Source organism: Anastrepha ludens, chromosome 3 (genome assembly GCF_028408465.1).
Source record: "Anastrepha ludens isolate Willacy chromosome 3, idAnaLude1.1, whole genome shotgun sequence".
NCBI classification, from domain to species: domain Eukaryota; kingdom Metazoa; phylum Arthropoda; class Insecta; order Diptera; family Tephritidae; genus Anastrepha; species Anastrepha ludens.
Window position 1 is genome coordinate 75,813,753 of NC_071499.1, and position 19,883 is coordinate 75,833,635.

The window sequence follows — 19,883 nt, forward strand, 5'->3', positions numbered from 1 at the left end:
GAGATAATTCGGCACATTAACGGCATAGAACCTCAATTATGCCTCAGCGTCATCGAAAATTTGAACCATCGGATGGAGGTGTGCCATCGAGGCCGCGGCGGCTATTTGGCCGATATTTTGTTCTATACGTAATTGAGCCATACTAGTATTATCATAGTAAAGAGAAATGACAATAATTTCATAAAAAAAATGTATTTAATTCAAAATCAACGCCGGCCCTTGAAACTTAACCACCCTTTATTTTACATCCACTATTCAATTTCTGTTTACGGTGTGTAGTCCATGCCAGGTTTCCATAAAGTATTCATATTTTGGTAAAGTCTCTTTGTTGGTACCTTAATAATACCCCGATCGGCTTTATTCCTTTTATTCTCATAATCACCACGTAAAATATGTTTTTGGTCGCTTAAGCTCAAACTCTGCGATGATTGTCTCTTAAATGACTTCGAATTGTGTAGTTTTTGTATCTTGGCAGACTTTCTGCGCTTCTGTGCCCAAAGCACAACAATCAACATGCGAATAGGCTTTAATAGCAAATAGAAAATGAATTCGGCTAAGGATATAAAGCTGAATCCAAAGAACAGTCCAATGATGCCACCAAGATTTGCTACGAATAAGAAGAAAAAATTTGCTCAGGTTTTTGACTTACTTAATTGATATTTCATATTTTTAAATTTACACATGAATTCCGTTATTCCAACATACTCCGCCTTTTTGCTGCTTCTATACCAAATCTCTTTAAAGTAAATATTCAGCACAGCAATATTTTGCTCTGCATAAGAGCTATTTATTTTCTTAATCACCTGATTACTGATTTGAAATCCTGAGTGCGATAGTGGCGTACTGAACAAATCCGGTTGAAATGAGAGATCAAAGCAGTTAGCCCAGCAAATATCTGAACAACCTTTGCCATTATTAGACAACGAATATTGCAGTAGTATACGTTTAACGCACTTTGACTCAAAAATGCTGCATATGGTTTCATTTCTAAAAGCCATTGGCATATAAAACATAATACACCCACAAAAATTCATCAACATTTTCCCTAAACATTCCACCATACAATTACGTTGCGAATACGTCCTGTGAATCAGCAATGATAATTCATCCTGGAACAGGCATGCACGTGAATTTTTATTAATCGCACGCAAAGTTGGTTCGGATTCGGTTTTGATTGTTTGAACACGAAGTTGAGTCTCATGGCCGGGTGACAGTAATAAACCCAATTCCCGCATATTAGGAAATTCCAGTGGATTGTGCAGTAGCACCTTGAAACCGACGCTATTCGAAGAAGAACAATAATAGAAATTCCTTTCAACATCCAGAGTTATGGATAAACCTAGAGACTCTCCTGTACCGGCAGCAGGCATTGGTATATACGATTGAGGCAATTCGGAGGGATAGCCATGCTCTGGAGTCCAGTCAACGAAAACGGTGCCATTTGGCGCATTGTAGTGTTGGCCAACAAATTCACTGGAACGAGTGTAGAAAGGATATTTGATAAAAGAGAAAGAAAAAATGTTATATGCATATGATTTGGACTCAACTCTTTATGAACGAATTTTGCATCTACCAAATTGAAAGCACAGCACAGTCCATCGTCGGTTACTATTGGGGAGAAAATCTCGGAACAGTTATAATTTACTCCACCAAATTGGCAGGTTAGCAACATTTCACTGCAGGGTTGAGCGATCTGTTTGAATAAGTGTTAATTTATTATTATTTTTGCTTCCAAATTAAGTGTAAATAAATCTAAATGGCCAGCGGCTGCGTTGGCTGGGTCATGTCGTTCGAATGGATACAAACGCTCCGGCTCTGAAGGTATTCGATACGGTACCAGCTGGTGGTAGCAGATGAAAAAAAAGGTCTCCTCTACGTTGGAAAGATCAGGTGGAGAAGGACTTGGGTTAATTTGGTGTGTCCAATTGGCACCGGTTAGCACGAGAAAGGGGGCGTCCATAAATTACGTGAGATGTTTAAGGGGGGAGGGGGTCGAGTCAAATCTCATCTAATCTTACGTTGGAGAGAGGGGGGGTCTCGGCAAATATCACGCAATTTTTTTTCTGATTGAAACAACAAAAATTATACTATGTATTTTGGTCCATTATCCAGATTGTACATGCTTAAGATTTAATCTTAAGCGTAATCGTAGTATGATTAAGATCATTCACTAATTCGTTCGAAAGAAAATAATTTCATTCATACTTCGACGTTATATGTACATTACTACTGTCAAACCACCATATTTGTTTTATACCAAATAGCTCAATTTAATCTGAATTTACGGTACAGTGTAGTCCAGTGGTCGCCAACCTTTTCAATGTGTTCAGCTACTTTCAAGATTTTGAAATAAACAGCGAGCTACTTGCACAAGCCAACATAAATTAAATAATACACAGTTATATTCGACATACAATACATGTATTTATTTTATTAATATACGTTCTATATATAATAAACTTATGACTTATAGTGCTTATACTTATGCATAACTACATCCATGTTCACACCTGTCAATCGTAACAAAATTTTTTGCAGTCATAATGGCAAATCACAAGCGACTTAAAAAAACAACAAAACAGTAATAGTACATTATTATATAAATAAGATATGGGCAGATAAAAATAGCCAAGTCCAATTTTCCAATTCAGGAATCGGTTCATCGCGTTCTTTGAAAAATTGGAGTATAGCAGGCAGGACATCATTAAAACGTTTGAGCACTCGTCCTCTGCTTAACCATCGCACTTCAGAGTGAAGAAGTAGCTCTCCGTATTGACAGTCAATTTCATCAGCCAAGATTTTAAATAATCTTCTTTGTAACGCTTGAGCTCTAATCTTGTTCACAATTTTCACCACCAGTTTCATAACGTTGTTCAAGTTTAGAAAATTTCCACATAATGCTTGCTGATGTATAATACAGTGGTAACTAAGAAATTGTGGAAAACTTGCATCCTTATGACATAGCGCCACGAGCCCCTTATCACAACCCACCATAGCTGGAGCACCGTCGGTTGTCAGGTCTACCATTTTTGATATTGGAATTTTCTCAGAAAAGATGAGATTTTTTAAATGAGAAAACAGCTCTAGCCCAGTAGTATGTCCTTTGAGTGGAATAAACTTCAAAAGATCTTCTTTAATTGTAAAATCACTAAAAGCCATCCTGACAAATATGGCCATCTGTGAGGTGTCAACTACATTTGTTGATTCATCCAGTTGCAGTGAAAAATAAATAAAGTTATCTAAGTCACTTCTTAACTGTAAAAAAATATCATTGCTCATTACTTCTACTCGCCTCATCTCTGTATTAGCAGAAAGTTGCATAGATTTTATAGCAGACACTATTTCGTCTTTATTTCTAAAGTTGGCGAATAAAGAATCTGCAGCTTCCAAAAATGCTTGTTTTATGATTTCCCCGTCTTCATAAGGTTTTTTCTTTTGTGCAATTATCTGGGAAACACGATAAGATGCTTCAGTTGCAGCCTAATTTTTGTCGATTGTTTTCAAAAATATTGACTGTTGTCCAATTAACTGGATTTTTAAATGTTTCAGTTTTTCTTTTCTGGTGGCAGAATTTAACGGGAATGTCTTCTCAAACTTCGAATGTACAGTTTTATGATGCCTCTCAATATTTCCTTTTTTAGGAACTGACACAGATGTATTACATAACAAACAAACACTTTTGCCTTTAACTTCTGTGAAGAAGTATTGTTCTTCCCATTCCGAATGGAAATGGTATGTCTTCGCCTTCTTACTACTGCTTGCCATAATGCATTATAATGTTTCGAACTCTAACCCAACCGCTGCACGCAGAACGTTGCTAATGCCGTTCAGTATTAAACTGAGCGCAATGTCGACGTGCATTGCGTATATATAAAGCCAAAAAATTCTCGAACACGCTAATCGGTTCCAGCCGATCCTAGAACGGAGACGCGACTTCGCGTCGTGTTTGTCGGCGCGAAATCGCTTACCGCAGTGTTGCCGCTGTTTATCTATTTATTATGAAAATTTCTGAAATTTGTTAATACTGGTATGATTTTCAGACTTTTGGATTTTTTGCAACGTGAGCAGCGCGAGCTACCAGAATTGCCTTTGCGAGCTACCGGTAGCTCGCGATCGACGGGTTGGCGACCACTGGTGTAGTCCATAGTTTGTTTTCGCGCCACTGTCAGCCGAACGCGCGACTCGATGAACAAGAGCATACGAGCTGAGTGGCTGCGACACACGGACAGGTTCCAACCTTCTTTGTTTATTCTTTTAAATGTTTTACTCGACTCAGTTCATGCTCTTACTAATTTAAAATGAGTTATCAAGATTTTTATAACGCATACGTCAAAAGATACGTCTTTAAGGCGAAGAAGTCCTGCTACGACGATGTGATAAAATTATGGAATACTGCGAAGTAAAAATTCCCGAAGAAAGAAGAGTTAATACATCACATTAAACATGAGATTGAACGGCTACTCAGGGAATCCACTGAGAGAAAAGCTCGGTCTACTTAGCATTCCTTCAAAAGGTAGGTTAAATATATAATATATTTTTTTAAGAAAAAAATTTTTTTTATATAAGGTTTATTGTTACAATTAATAGCATAAAAAAAACTGAAACAGTGAAATTCTTGATAAAATATGCTAAAATCATAACTACAAAATATTAGCGCGGTCATTTCCTTCACTGTTTTCACATAATTCAAAATCAGCTTCTTGTGATTAGCGATGATGAGGATGAAGCTATGTCGAACACTACACCATCTAACGTACGCCCCATTCCAGCACAAGATACTATGAAGAAACAGATTGCTAAGCTGCATATGGAGCTTGACCTAAGTGCTGCAGCGCACGCCGGAGTGATCTGCATATGATTCTTCACGACCGTTTTCTGCCACCTCCATACCCTATCACTCAGGTTGATGGACGTTTGACAATTTCGGACTTTAAAGAACATGACGGAAAGTCATTCGCTCCATTTCGAATACGCCTACCGATTCAACCGCTAAATGCCTTCATCAGCACGCCTTATGATCTCTATTGTGCAAGTATACGTGATGATTTAGAGAAAATATGTTGCAGTACATGCGGTATTTACTTCGCATCTATCACAAGGCATGCAGAGCACAGGCGAGCAGCTCATATTGCACCAGCTAAGCAAGCGCGTATGTTCCACAAAGTGCGACCCTCACGGATTGTCACAAGACGAGCTAATGAGTTACTGTGCGCAAGCGTCAACGGCTTAGAGTGGCTAGATCAGAACGAAGTTGAAGGAGCAGATGATTTTACTGAAAATCATATGGACATGTTGGTTCCAATAGTCTCTGTTAAATCCGCGCATGATTCTCCATGGACTGAATTAGAGTAGATATTCTTTTTTTAATCGCAGTAGTTACGATTTAAGTCTTCTATTGTTAAATTTTTATTACACTTATAACTCTCAGCAATATTGATTACTAGTCTTAACTAGTCGTAAATAAAAGCACGAAGCAACATTTTGAAAAATTTCACGTGAGATTGGGGGATGGGGGAGGGGGTTGAATAAAATCTCACGACATCTCACCAGGGGGGGAGGGAGATATAGGAAATTAAAAAAAACACCTCACGTAATTTATGGACGCCCCAAAGAAACGACTGGCGCGCTTTGTTAAACTCGGCCAAAATCGCGTAAGCGGTTATCGCGCCAATAAAGAAGAAGAAACAATGTAAATGGCCAGCTTCAAGCTTTTATATAATAATACCGTGCTCCAGAATCAACTTTTTCTCGTTGTTTTTTGTTACCCAGGAAAAATTGAATGGGTACCTGAAACTATAATTTTTTTTATAACTTTTTTAAGAAATAAAAAAAAATATTTTGTGTCTGCCGCTGTCTCTTTCACAAGTTTCAAATATGACGCCGCCATTTTCAAAAATTCTAAATATTTCGATAGGGTGACCAATTTTGCGCCATATTGTTGTAATGCTACTTACGCAGTTTTTCATTTTCTTATCAATTTAGTTTTTTTTAAAGGGCTTTAAAGATTCAAAGGACCAAATTTTCATAGAATATAATACACACGGCGGCCGTATCAGCTGTGAAAAATAACAAAATTTTTTTAGTATCCCCAGCTTATACTTTATTTCATAGGTAGGTACGTGGGTGAAATGGTTTGAGGTACCACTCTGGCCCTCCCAAAGTAGCACTAAAGCACCGGTTTGATACGATTATGGGACCTCTAAAATAATACGTAGGAAGAAACGTTTTCAACGTTTTTATAAAACAGCAAAAAGAAATGAAGCTGAAAGGTAACCAAATTTTTGTTAATGATATTAAGCCATCCTATATCATTTGATATCCATATTAATGTCATAAAATGAGTTTAAGTATTTAAAACTAATTATTGAAAATGTAGTCTTTTAAAAATTAAATTGATTATTACGTGAAAAACGAATTATGCAGCATTACTACATTGTAAAATCTACATGTATATGAAAATTTTCGTGGATAACTTTCGCTCGTGCACGGTGTAATACGAACATTTCTCAAAAAGAAAAAAATTTAACCAAATTTGATACATCAATCATATAATAGATGACGCAATAGAGGTATTTTCGATCTACTGCATGGAAGAAAGCATAGAAAAATAGCCAGCTTGCAATACCGAAAAGTGCACCTAGTCGAGAGCTATATTGCTCAACAAAACTATACTACTATCAAAGCTAAACATGGCTTTAAATAAAGGGTTTTTCAATAAGGGCGGGTAGATGTTGAAATGGAATAAAATGGCGTTTGATGTGTGGCACGTAGCGCCGTCCTGCTGGAACCACATGTCGTCTAGGTCCATATGGTTCAATATGGGCCACAAGAAATTGGAAGGGCCACCACGTCTACCGAAAAATGGGCGCAATGCGCGCAACGTTTGCGTTAATGAACACTCATTTTGATAATAAAGTTTTATCATTTGAACGTGCTGTTCAATCGTGTAACTTGTCATGATGATTTGGCATAAACAACTGAATAATAAACAAAAGATTTGACAGATGTCACCAAAACAAAATGGCTGCCACAGGGCGCCAAAATCGATTCGCGCCAATTGAAAAACCCTTTACAAAAACCGTGTTTCTATACTCATATCGTACAATGAAAATAATATATTGTATTATTCTCAGCAGCATAAGCACCACAAGATTGTACATCATTTGAAAACAAGAAAAAACAAAATTATTTTCCAGTCATGCTCTTTACTCTATCCATGCACTATGCTAGACCTCATGCAATCGATCGAGAATACCCCTAATATGATAAATATTTCGTTCACACATACTTCGGTAATAAAATTTGGCAAGTTGCTCCAATCCGTGATTGAACTCGCAATGGTGGCATTGGCCTCACGCCCGCAGATCAATTGTAACATAGCATATTGAGGCGAATAGCTGCAATAATATATGCAGTATAAAATAATATTTAAGAAGATATAATATTTAACGAATATTTCATTGAAATACTTACATATACACATACATATGCACCCTATGATCAGAAAGTGCCGGGATTGTTTAAATAAAACAAAACAGAGTTAAATTTCAAGCAAATTTATTTTATCTCCTTCAAAATATGACCCGTCTGAAGCAACACACCTGTACCAACGTTTAACCCAGTCCTCCATGCACCCCTGGTAGGCTGATGAAGGGATGGCCTTCAGCTCCTTCGTCGCATTCTTTTTCATCTCCTCTATCGACCGAAATTTCCTTCCACGAATTGGTATCTTCAACTAGAGAAACAAAAAGAAGTCGCACCGGGCCATATCAAGTGAATCCGATGCTTGCACGATGTCATTTACTCGGTGTTTGCCCACATTTCCGGCCGTTTGCGACGTACAGCATCTCTCCAATGATCCTATGGCGCTAAAAAGTGGCAGGTGTGTGTCTTACAGTCCTACCAACATAAGAAAAACATATGGACCGGTTCCCACGTGCGCGGTTCGTTTAAATTAAACATTCCCGGTACCTTTTGATCATAGGGTTTATACCACAGCTGAAAATGTTGACCACAAATTAATTCATTTACTTGTTGATTTTTTCAAGTCTAATTTATGCAACAGACATTTAAGACCTTAGGTGAAAGATAAATCTTAATCCAAAAAAAAAATGAGAGTTATATTTATCGAAGCATTAGCGTCGAAAAACTTCATAATTACAAATATTTTTGCATGGAACAATAAAATTTATTCGCTAAGAAAGAAAAGGACTAAAAATCTTTGGAAACTAGTTCAAAATTGAACGAAACTGACAAGAGTGTTCTCCTATCTGGTAATGATAGTTAAGGTTACAATGGTTGCTACTCTTCATAAACGTATAGAGGGGACGCTTGGAGGTCCATTGTGATACCATCTCTCTTAATGGTAACAAAATAGTTAATAGCTATCGTGATTGGTGTGACGAAATCGGGTAAGAAAATGGAGAAAGTCCTCTTAGATGGGTTGATGTGGATTGCATGATAGGACCTCCTTTTAAAAGCTGGGTACTAAAATTTGAAACGAACAAATGCAGAGTACTATATTTTATAAGTAAATGGATCAGAAAAATTAAAACAGTGGCGTCTAACAAATGCAAGCATGGCCAATGAATTGATAACGAAATTTAAATGCGTAGTGAAACTCAACTATTATTAAACTATTGAAAATTCCATGCAAAATTAAAAACTACTTAATTGTTTGGAATAATTTTTTTTTATTTTTCCACATAGTCTCCTTTTAGGCTCATTCACTTCGTCCAATGCTGCTTTAGTTTGGTGACCCCTTCCGAACACTAGGATTCGTCCAAGTCTGAAAAATAGCCATTCGTTTCTGGAATCACCTCCTCGCATGAGTAAATTCTCTTTCCCACCTGTCATTTGTTCAAATTGGGTAACAAATAGCAGTCTGGGGGAACCAGGGGATTTGAGAGAGCCAAGTCCGGAGGTGGAACCCTATTTACATTAATTTTGCGACCACAACAGCTGAGGCGTGAAATTCCACGCATCAAATTCTTTTTCGTCCATTTTTTTTAAATCAATCGACTTCCTCGACTCAATCCATTCCGATCTGGCTGAAACTTGGTGTGTGCTTTTCCAAGAAATGCTACTAACTAAATATAATCTCAATGGACGCCAGTAGTGCTATTACTCTGATGATAATTTTTTTTTCTGTACCATTTTTCTTATGGCAGATGTTTGGTTTATTTGGTTTTAAATATGCGCGATTCATGTCGCACTTCCATAAATTTTTTTATTGTTGTTGTTATTGTAATCAACCATTTCCAGCTGAGTAAACAGCAAAAAAAAGAAACTAAAAATACTTACACGGAAAATTTTTCGGCTATCTGCTTATAAGCCTGATTTAAATTACAAATAGTTACAGCGGGAAACGGATCTTGAGTTATCGAAGTAGGACTTGGATTTATGCTGACAATCAATGGTGTATGATTCCATTTATCATAGATATTGTTCACAAAAAAAGCTGAACCCAAAACCACGCTTATAAACGAGATTGCGAAAAAAAATCTGAAAACAAATGGTAATATTAGTAACGCAATCGATGTGGCATGCCATTATAAATATTTCAAGTTAAGACACTAAAACAGGTGGGAGTGTGCTTAGCACTCAAGGAACTTTCATATGAAACATACCGCTCATTCTTGGCAAGAGTGTCATGCCATAAAAACAAACAAAGTAATGATTTAAATAAATTGCAGAAACAGCCTTTTAGGCTGTGCACAAATCCATGGCGATGTCTATTAACGGTAACACATTAAATTAAAATTTGACTTTACTTTTACTTAGCTTATTAATAGAAAACTTTGAAGCCGTTTTCATCGGCATTTTAATGCTCTCGGATCAAATGATCGATATGTATTTCTTTGCTTTCATCATTCTGGTTTCTATATAGTAGGACTCCGGTCACAAACAGTTCGTTATAGAGAAGTTTTCATTATGGAAGAATTAAGAAAGATGAACAGCTACTAGACAGTATTTCATATTTATTGGCAATATCTTCTTCATTAGTGCGCATGCTGAAGTCAATAATTAAATGCTACGCATACTTGTTGCCTCTTCACCTAAGCGATAATCTCAACTTGAAGGGCCCCTATACAAACATGTGTAATGTAAATAATTTTCTTTTACTTTGTTTGAAATTCTCTACTTCGGTTGGAATTTCAATAAATTTCAAGGATGATAGATTACCAGAGTTTGCCATCAACCATGGTGAAAAACAAAATTGTGAGAGTAACTTCGGCTGTCACGACACAAAGATGATAGATCAAAGGTTTGGCCAATGACTATGGTGAAAAACAAAATTTCAAGGGGAACTTTGGCTACCACGTCCTGGGAGTGATTCGCCAGCCGAATTATGCACGATCACCGAAACTGTAAGTTAAACAAAAAGTGTATTATTAAACAAAATAAGGTTAAAAAAGGTCACTCTGAGAAGATTTTAGTGCTAATGAAATTTTGTGGATTCTTATAAAATTTGATATTGTGAAAGTGCATATTTAATTTTTCGCTCCTTTTAAGATTATGCAAGAATACTAAATCTTCTTCTCTCAACTCTTCTTAAAATTGAAAACCTTTTTACACATTTTTAATTAACTACTAAGTGCGAATTAAAACCATAGAGGTGCAATTGCGTCTTCCGTTCCTCAATCCTTAGTGGGACATTGGCACATAGGGCATCAAGAGGTGTATTTATAGTTAAAATAAACAAAAAAAATAAAACAGAAAACACTAAGGAAACTATAACCACATTTTTACAAAAAGAGTACCCTATCTTGTTACATAACGTCAAATATAGCAAAAAAAATCGCTCTCTTAACAAAAGAGTTTAACAAAAAACTCATAAATTAAGATGTGCATAACCATAATACATTTCTTTAAAAATAACGCATATTTTAAAAACAATTTGTCACGCATACAAAGTTCTTTAAATAATTCAATAAAAATTTGGTATTTTATTTTCTTTACATGGGAATTTTAGTGTGTTCTTATATCCAAATCTAGGCAGCACCGCAGTTGTGCGAGAGAGATTTGACTGCTGGAAAGGGAAAAACATCAACAATAACCGCAATCGGGGGTAATGTGACCAGATGTAAAAATAAGGTAAAGGTAAATAAAACTGAGTGAATTATTGAACTAATTGCTTAAATATGTATATCGGGTATTAAAAAGCACTAAATTTATTGCGAAGAGCAAATGGTTGGCAACACTGGACAAATCAGCTAATGTGACGTCACGCTCTCTCTCTGATGAGCGCAATCTTGTTTCTACCATACTTGGGCCACACCATTAAATCTTTTCACCATGGTCATGTCACCAATGCTAAAAGATTCAGAAGGTGTTGCCATTATCAGGCTGTTAACTGGCTCTCAGCAAATTTGAAAGAATTAGCTGATTGGCTGATGTGATCTGGTAATTCATCCTCTTTACACTTTATCAGGAGTTGAGCAACAGAATTCTGCCCGCTCATTTCACACTTAATCACACACTCGTCTAATTTGTCGTTGTTCAGACGGAAGCATGAGCGAAGACTGTGTTGATTTTTTTCGTATATCACCAACGCAATCTCAGTTTTTTCATAAATAAACCGTTGTTATGACCACTGTTACATGAACCAGTCAGCTAATTCTTTCGAATTCGATGAGAGCCGGTTGAGGGCCACGCCTCTAAAAATCGTTCCACCATGAGACATGCGCATTATATTTGAATCAATACATTTGAAAAACTTAATATTCCCAAAAACAAAACTGTATTTTAGACAAAAAAAAAACACTGTGACCTACAAAACGAGGAGGTTTTTTAGAAAATTAACGTTTTTTAATGTTTTAAATATAAATAACAGTAAAAAAAACAATTCAAATAAAGTAAATTAACATTAACAATTTCAGTTTATTTCAAAGAAAACGTTTGACATTTTTTTATAAGTTAAATTAAAAAAAACTTGAACTTAAAACTTTTACTTATAAAAACTTAACTTAAAAAAAAATTCAACTTAAAACTTTATACAAAAAACGTATATATTTACTTATGAACTCCAACAAATAAATTCAAATAACTTCAGGTTCGAATCTCGGTGGAGCACCAACCTGAAGAAAAACATTTTTCTAATAGTGGTCGCCACTCCGCAGGCAATGGCAAACCTCTGAGCGTATTTCTGCCATGAAGAAGCTTCTCATAAAATATATCTGCCGTTGGGAGTCGGCTTGAAACTGTAAGTCTCTCCATTTGTGAAGCAACATCAAGACGCACGCCACATATAAGAGGAGGAGCCCATCCAAATACCCAAAAAAGGGCGCTGTTTATACATATATATATATATATATAACTTTAATTTAAGAAGAATATTTACAACAAAAACTCAATACATCGCAAAACATCTTCACAACTTATTTCATATGGTTAGGTAAACTTCGAAAATTATAAAAATTTGAGGAAGATTTCCACTAATGTTTTGTAGAGTAGCCCTTTTGTTTAAAAACTGATTTTAGTGAAGACTGCAGAGTCTTCAAGTTCTTTGGTATTTTCGAATGTAACTTTCTTTCACTCCTCTGGTAGCGTCCTTTTTAAGTCCTGCCGTTTGCTTTTGTATGTTAATATAATATATATTTTCTTATATTTCGCTTAAAAATGCTCCATAAATTCTCAATTACATCGTGAACGGTGATTGCGCTGGCGTTTCAACTACATGAGGACAGTTCATGTTTTATAGTTCCTCGCAGTTTCTTCGCTTTCAGCTCTAGATTAGGTTGGCGCCAGGTAAACTTCTTCCCATCGGAACCACAACAAAGATAAAATTTGCTTTCATCAGCAAAAATAACGTTATTCTAAAAGGACTTTAAGCAAACTGCATTCTGAGCTTTATGTTTCGTACAAACAAATGATTTGTTACGAGCTGTTCCTGCATGAAAATGGGCATTACGGAGAAGTATTCTTATAACTTCAAGATTACAATATTTTCCGACATTGGTCCATTATGATAAGGTCTTTCTTGATTTTCCTCAGTATCCATCTTTCGCCAGCCTCTGTAAAATTTTTATTTGGGGCCTCAGGACCTTACCCAACCACTCTGTTTTCACGAGCAAAGCGTTATATTTTTTTCACGAGCAAAGCGTTATATCATTTTCTAATTTTTTCTTAATATGCAATCTAAACCATCGTAAAACTAAGATTAAATGTCCATTAACAGGGCCGGAAAGAAAAAAAGTTAGCTCCTGTGGTAAAAACATATGGATTCCCTCTCCACTACAATTTTGTATGTCATCCAATCTCTATAGCTACTCGCCCGTTGTTTTTAAGGACTAAGTAAAATCAGAGATACCTTTTTGATCCCTGGTCAAGAAACAGGTGTAGTATGATTTATTTTATTTTTTTTCAAAATTTCATTTAAAACTTAGCCCACACCACTCAATAAAGACTTTACATTATTCCATAGCTGTTAAAATTTCTTGCGAAATTATAAAACATGCATATACTTTTTGCCAGATTAGACTTTTCTTATTAATTGTTCTTTATACAAACTTAAAAAAATGATACCAAATAGAAGAGGGATTTTTTTCTGTGATTTCGTATTTAAAATATTTTTGGCAATTTTTCTTTTTACAATTAATGGGAAAATCCCCACCTTTCCGAGAACACCATGGAAAGCAGAAAGCAAATCAGACGTTTCTATTATCGGACCTTACTATAGACCCTAAGTTTTAGTTGAGGCAGCAGCTATAAGAAGCTTTATTTTGGGTAATCCGTTTTTTTTTATTATTAATATTAGACGAAGTATACATAAAATTCTCGAAATTTTCCTGTTTTATTTCGACGATGAATTTATTAAATGTTATAAAAGTTATAATTATGCTTTTGAAAATTATTTAAAACATTTTTTAACCAACATTCAATTCTTCCTTAAAGGAATAAGTATTAACAACGATTCAACGAGCTCATGATTTTATCAACATTTTCGATGATTAATTTACCTGAATGGAAACATTTGAACCACCGCTTTGCTAGAGCATTCGGCACAGGACAAATTTGTTTGACCCCTTCACCTGTTAAGCACCCAAATTGTATTGCTTTTGAAGAATGTATCGAATTTTCTCTTTCTTATCTTTATTTTGAGACTCTGTGCGAAAAAAATATTCTTTAAATGTAATATCACCTTTAAACAGACGCACGGCCCGAGATATGGCTGAGTAAAGATATCCACCGAAATACGCTCTGAACTTTTCATTTCACATAATATACTTATATTACAATATATAAATACTAACCTTAAATGAATTCACGGCGGCCACCGATTCGAAGCAACGGGCAAGAAATATCAAATGATAGTAAACCTTTTTTTCTAATAGCGGTCGCCATTCTGCAGACAACGGCAAACCTCATAAAAAACTATCTGCCGTTCGTAGGCGGCATAGAACTGTGTCTCCATTTGTGGAACAACATCAAATAGCAGAAGGAGCTCGGCCAAACACCCAAAAAAAGGGCGTAAGCGCCAATTACATATTTAAATGTATAAATAAACTCAAAAGTGTGTGTTTTGATAAAACTAAATTACTTATAGAATTTTTGATACATACAAATAACCTCACCTTTCAAGCGGAAAAAGATCACTATTCGCTAAATACTTCAGCCCATGTATTGTCGTATTATCGCAATAGTCCTTTATATTTCTCTTGGCGAACAATTTAATTTTCCACCATTTAGTTTCAGATAATATTTGTGAAAATCGCGAAGACTTTCTCTTCTTTGAAGGCTCCATTGTCAATAATAACGTCTGCACAAAACTGTTGACTTCTTTCAAGCAACTGCTGCTAGTTTCGTGGTCAGTCAGCTCATACACCTTAGTGAGTAAATAATTGCCGAAAAATTGCAGGATTGGTACTACGCTTGGAGAACCAATTTTTATTCGATTAAAAGTTTGAAAAGTGTACTAAGTGAGAGTTAGTTTAAGTGCAATACAAGTACTTTTAGTGCTAATTATATAATTTCAGGTATTGTATATGGAGCTACTACGAGAACGAATAGTTTAGCCAGTTATTTGTTGTTTTGTGTATTAAATACCTATAATTTGAAGAATCATTCGTATGTATAGCATGTGGTGTAATTGAATACGAAATTAAATATTTTTGAAAGCATTGTACGATTTAAGGTGAAAAAGTTCGTGGAATGAAGAGGAAGAAGAGTGAAATTAAATATGGAATTGCTCTCCGTTTCCGTTTATTACTTTCTAAGCTAATATTTCATAAATTTTCTTTAATAACATGAACAAACTGGTGTGGGATATAAGTCGAAATACAAATAATACATTTACATCTTATAAAATAAAATCGCGAAATATGCACGAGTTTGTATGCCGATAACTATTACACACAGAGTGATTCCATTTGCTCAGCGCTTTTGGCAATTTGAGCCTAGACTCTTCCGGGAGGATTTTTCCGGTATACATTGCAAAATACTTTAAATTATTACAAAATAGATTAAAAAACCGTAAAATAAATTTTCCAATTGCAACAAATCAAATATTACTCAACCGATGGGTATACCTCTTGTTTGCTATAAAACTTTGGAAATGTTAATTACTATGACTCTGCATTAATGAAAAGTATCAAATGTAGTTTCATAAAAGGAAATTTTTTTTCGAAAAAATTGAAGTTTGTATGTATGTGTGTATAGACACCACGCGTTCAAGATGGTGAACCCAGATTTCGGCTGTAGTGAGATGAGAGTATTTTCGGTTCGCATCCATAGCTAGACTTAGACTAGTAAACATGAGGGATATTCAAGATGAATCTAGATAAAGCTCCTACCATTTTTGCGTTATTTCATTCTCAAGTGTGCATCTTATAGAAAAATTTTTTCTACAATGCTTGAGGGCATCATCCCACTCAGCCGGATTGTGCGCTTATCGTCTTCAATTGAATCTTTATCTGGCTTGGTAACTCTAGTGACCTCTAACGGGTCCACTTTTTCTAAAACATTCCTTTCTGTGTGCTGAATAGAGACGGGTTCCTCATTAAGTGCGCTCTAACTTTAAAAGAGTATAGCGGCCATCTCGATAAAGCTGCAGCTGAAAATTTGACCGAAATACACCCGTGTGCGCAATAATAACAGCCCAACATATATGTTAATTTTTTAGTTACTTTTTTATAAAAATGTAATTCCTGATGTAACAAAAACCGTAAAATCTAAAGACTAAGATTTTGTAACAAATTAAAAAAATATTCATAAAAATTTCTAATTTCTCAGTCAGAATTTTTAGAAAAATTTCGAGTTGCTGTCTTAAAAAAATTTCTAAAAATCAAACCGATTTAAACTTTGCTCGACTAAAACTCAATTCGAAATTTTTACAAAGTTAAGAAGGATTGAAGTCCTGATGAAAATCAAAAAAAATAAATAAATAGTAAAGACATTGCAATATGTTACGCTGCTATTTTTGTGAACACAAGTGTACGTATAGCAATTCAACAAATTCTGAAAATTAATTATCACACTCATTTCGGGATCAAGTCAAATTCAACATTAAGGCTCATTTCTGGTTAAGTGGCTTCGTAAACAAGAAAATTATCTAACTTGGAGGGTCAAAATCGAGAGGAGATTCCCCAGTTGCATCTAAACTCCGAAAAAGTCTCCGTTTGGCATAGATTTTAATTCGCTGGTATCGATGAAACGTATTTCTTCGAAGGTGCGCAATGTGCTGCGTTCACTATCAATGGCTTTTATCCAACAATGGTGCACTAGGATACGACACCTACAATAGATCCTCACAGGTGGTCATTTGAACAAAATTGCATTCTAATGAAAACTCCTATTGTATTAATGCGAATATGAACTAAATCGTGACATAAATACAAATTCCATTGATATCTTGAGCACAACGCCCTCTAGTGGGTCTTAACAATTAAGTAACTGATCCGAACATACTTACAATAACTAACAAAAGTTTTATAGTATTCGAATATATAGTTAGGGCGGGTATGAATTACAAGAAAAGAAAATTGTTCATTTAAATATGTGCATACATATAAGAGATTGCGTCACCGAGTAACGCTAATTAAAAAAACCTCCTTTTCTTTTCGCTCTCTCTGTTCCATGAACTTTTAGACCTCCCCTCGTACATTATTAAATATAATTCTAATTTTTCCCGCCATTCTTGTTGCACACTCAAAAAGCTACTTTCTTATTTCCTGCTCCTTTTTCACTGCCTCCGTTATATTCCTAACGGCATTTTTGTTCAAGCGAGTATAACCTAACTTTTGTTTCATTGCTTTATTAGCTTTGCTGTAAATTCCACGTAGCCGCAAGTACTTTCGCAATCGCTTATATCGCTGAACTGACGACCAACGTCGGGGTATCGCTGTTTTATTGCACGAAATCAGCTTGTCCGCAACCACAGCCGACTTCTTGGAGCATTCGAACTGCAGCAAGGTGCGTATCGGATGTATGATGGCATAGTAAACCAGTTCAACTATTGAGATGAAGCTGAAGCCCAGAAATAAACCCATAAGTCCACCAACGGCGGCTGTTATTGAGAATGGAAAAGCAAAACGTTTCTTAAATTCAATATTACTTCTACTTATTTACATATGTATATGTAAATATGTATGTTAATAAGCAGTTATCTCTCATATGTGCTCTTACACAGAAAGTCAGTCGTGCCTATGAACTCTGTTTGTATGCTGCTCCGAAAAGAGTACTCTTTAAAGTACATATTGACCACAGCGATATTCTTCTTAGCATAACTCCTATTATACCGTTGTACACGTTTGTTTTCAATAAAAAATCCATCACTCGATAACGGTATGGCAAAAACATCCACCAGAAATGTCAAGTCGTAACAACTCGGCCAGCAGGCATCCAGACAAGAACCAATCGTGGGATCTTTTCGCAAACGCACTTTCTCCACACAATGCAGCGCATCGGTATTACAAATCGTCGCATTCTTATAGATTTTCGGCATATAGAAGCTAATGCAGCCACAATGTTGCAACAACATTTCTGCTATGCACTCCATTTCGCAATTACGCTGTGTATAGTGTGCAAAATGAAGTAATTTTCTTTCGTCATGAAATAGGCAGCGCCTGTATTTGGTGGCCACCGAGCGCAACTTTTGAGTGGTCTCCGTTTTATCGGGACGTACACGCACCTTAGTCTCCTTGCCAGGCGCAATTAACACACCAGTTTCGTGCACGTTTGGTGACTCGTTCGGGCTGTGCAGTGAAATTTTAAAGCCAACACTACTCGTCGACGAGCAATAATACTTGTCAGCCTCCACGTCTAGTGTGATGGAGAGACCCAGTGATTCGCCCGTACCCGCTATGCGACGTGGATAGTATTTTTCTGGTAAATCGGCGGGGTAACCGCTCTCTGCGTACCAGTCAATCGGCTGATATTCACTACCGGGAATATTGTGCATGCTAAGCGGTATGCTGCGTGGATTACAGATGGATATTAACTGTAGAAGACATTCGCTGAAATTAAATGTATGTAAATGTCCAAACTTACTGTGAAATAAACATAAATTTAGGATGCACCATATTGAATACACAACACAGGCCTTCATCGGTGATTATCGTTATAAAGTATTTTGTGCAATCGTATTCGTTGGCCGCAAATCGACAAGCCACCATCATATCTTCACATGGCTGGGAAATCTGTAGAACATAATTTAAGTAAAAACTTCCAAAGTAAAAGTTTCCATTTCAAATTACAGAGAGACTTTTTTTTAAAGGTACCTACATTCATAATGATATTTTCCAAATTACTCCAATTAGAGCTAATCGTTGTTTGCTCGTCAATGGACTCATTTTTACAGAGCAGATTTAGCATGGCTCGCCATTTGGGAATTCTAGGGAAATGTAATACGATTATTGATATTAGGAATTAGCACAATGAATATAATAAAACCTTTTAAAGGGTATTTAAAAATGATGCCGCGATGTCAGTAGTGAAGATATCTTTTTTTTTGTCATCATTGACATTTGTCAAGTAAACAGATGCATTGCGTTAAATTATTGATATTTCTTATGAAAATTGTCGATCTTTAAAAACAATATATCGCAAAATTCGTAATTTTATTTGGTGGAAATAATCGTCCGAGTGAGTCGACAATTCAAAGGTTGGTGAAAAAATTCAAAAAACTGGTTCTGTCCGGGATAGAAAGAGGCAGATAGACTGGAAGACCTAGAACTAGGCATTCTGTTGACAACATTGCTGCTGTTGCTGAACAACCTGCAACATCGATATATCGACGTTCTCAACACTTAGACAATCATGAATCGAAATAAACTGTTTAACGGATGGGGGGACCGAATAACGGATGGGGGGACCGAAGATAGCGGGAGTTCTAAACTTCAGAGTAAGCTCATTTGTTGTCGTATGTTAGCGCTCATCAATGTAATGCAGCCTCTTTTGATAAAATAGCTGGGTACTGAGGTGAATGAGGCTTGCTACTTGGAATTTTGTTTTTATATAGATGTACGAATATGTATGTCGAAAATCCAGCGCAAGAGTAAGAAAGTGATAACAGTTCAACAGTTTGAATTTGGGGTAGTTTTGCCAAATTGATATTAAAAAGCTTATGGAAACTTTAGCCGCGCAATTTCTGATGAAGTCCTCATTAAAATCATATTTTTTTATGTAACTGAAACAAACATCACGGTAAGGCTTCCTCAGGTATCAGCAACACTATTTAGTAATACAACTTGACTGATAATTAAGTAAATAGTTCCTCTAGTGCTTGGACATACTTACTTGTTCGCCTCGATCGCCTTCGATTTTAGTGCCTGATTCAAATTACAAATAGTCACAGCTGGAAACGGAATATTTGTAACGAAGTTTGGTTCTGGATTTATACCCACAATGACGGGGGTTGTAGCCCATTTGTCGTAAACCTTCAT

General features: G+C 35.9%; 2 protein-coding genes across 2 annotated transcripts; both read right to left on the reverse strand.

The window, feature by feature from the left end:
- Window positions 1-266: 266 nt before the first annotated feature.
- LOC128857558 (pickpocket protein 28-like) lies at window positions 267-12,694 on the reverse strand. Its single transcript, XM_054093310.1, has 7 exons — window positions 12,645-12,694; window positions 9,304-9,477; window positions 7,289-7,397; window positions 1,548-1,693; window positions 1,081-1,473; window positions 680-987; window positions 267-607 (listed from the first exon to the last, which is right to left on the reverse strand). Exons 1-7 carry the CDS (start codon window positions 12,692-12,694, stop codon window positions 267-269), a joined length of 1,521 nt encoding a protein of 506 aa, XP_053949285.1.
- A 4,364-nt stretch (window positions 12,695-17,058) lies between these two features.
- LOC128857559 (pickpocket protein 28-like) lies at window positions 17,059-19,883 on the reverse strand. Its single transcript, XM_054093311.1, has 5 exons — window positions 19,738-19,883; window positions 18,724-18,832; window positions 18,490-18,638; window positions 17,626-18,413; window positions 17,059-17,506 (listed from the first exon to the last, which is right to left on the reverse strand). The coding sequence occupies exons 1-5, from the start codon at window positions 19,881-19,883 to the stop codon at window positions 17,157-17,159; spliced, it is 1,542 nt and encodes a 513-aa protein (XP_053949286.1). The 3' UTR covers window positions 17,059-17,156.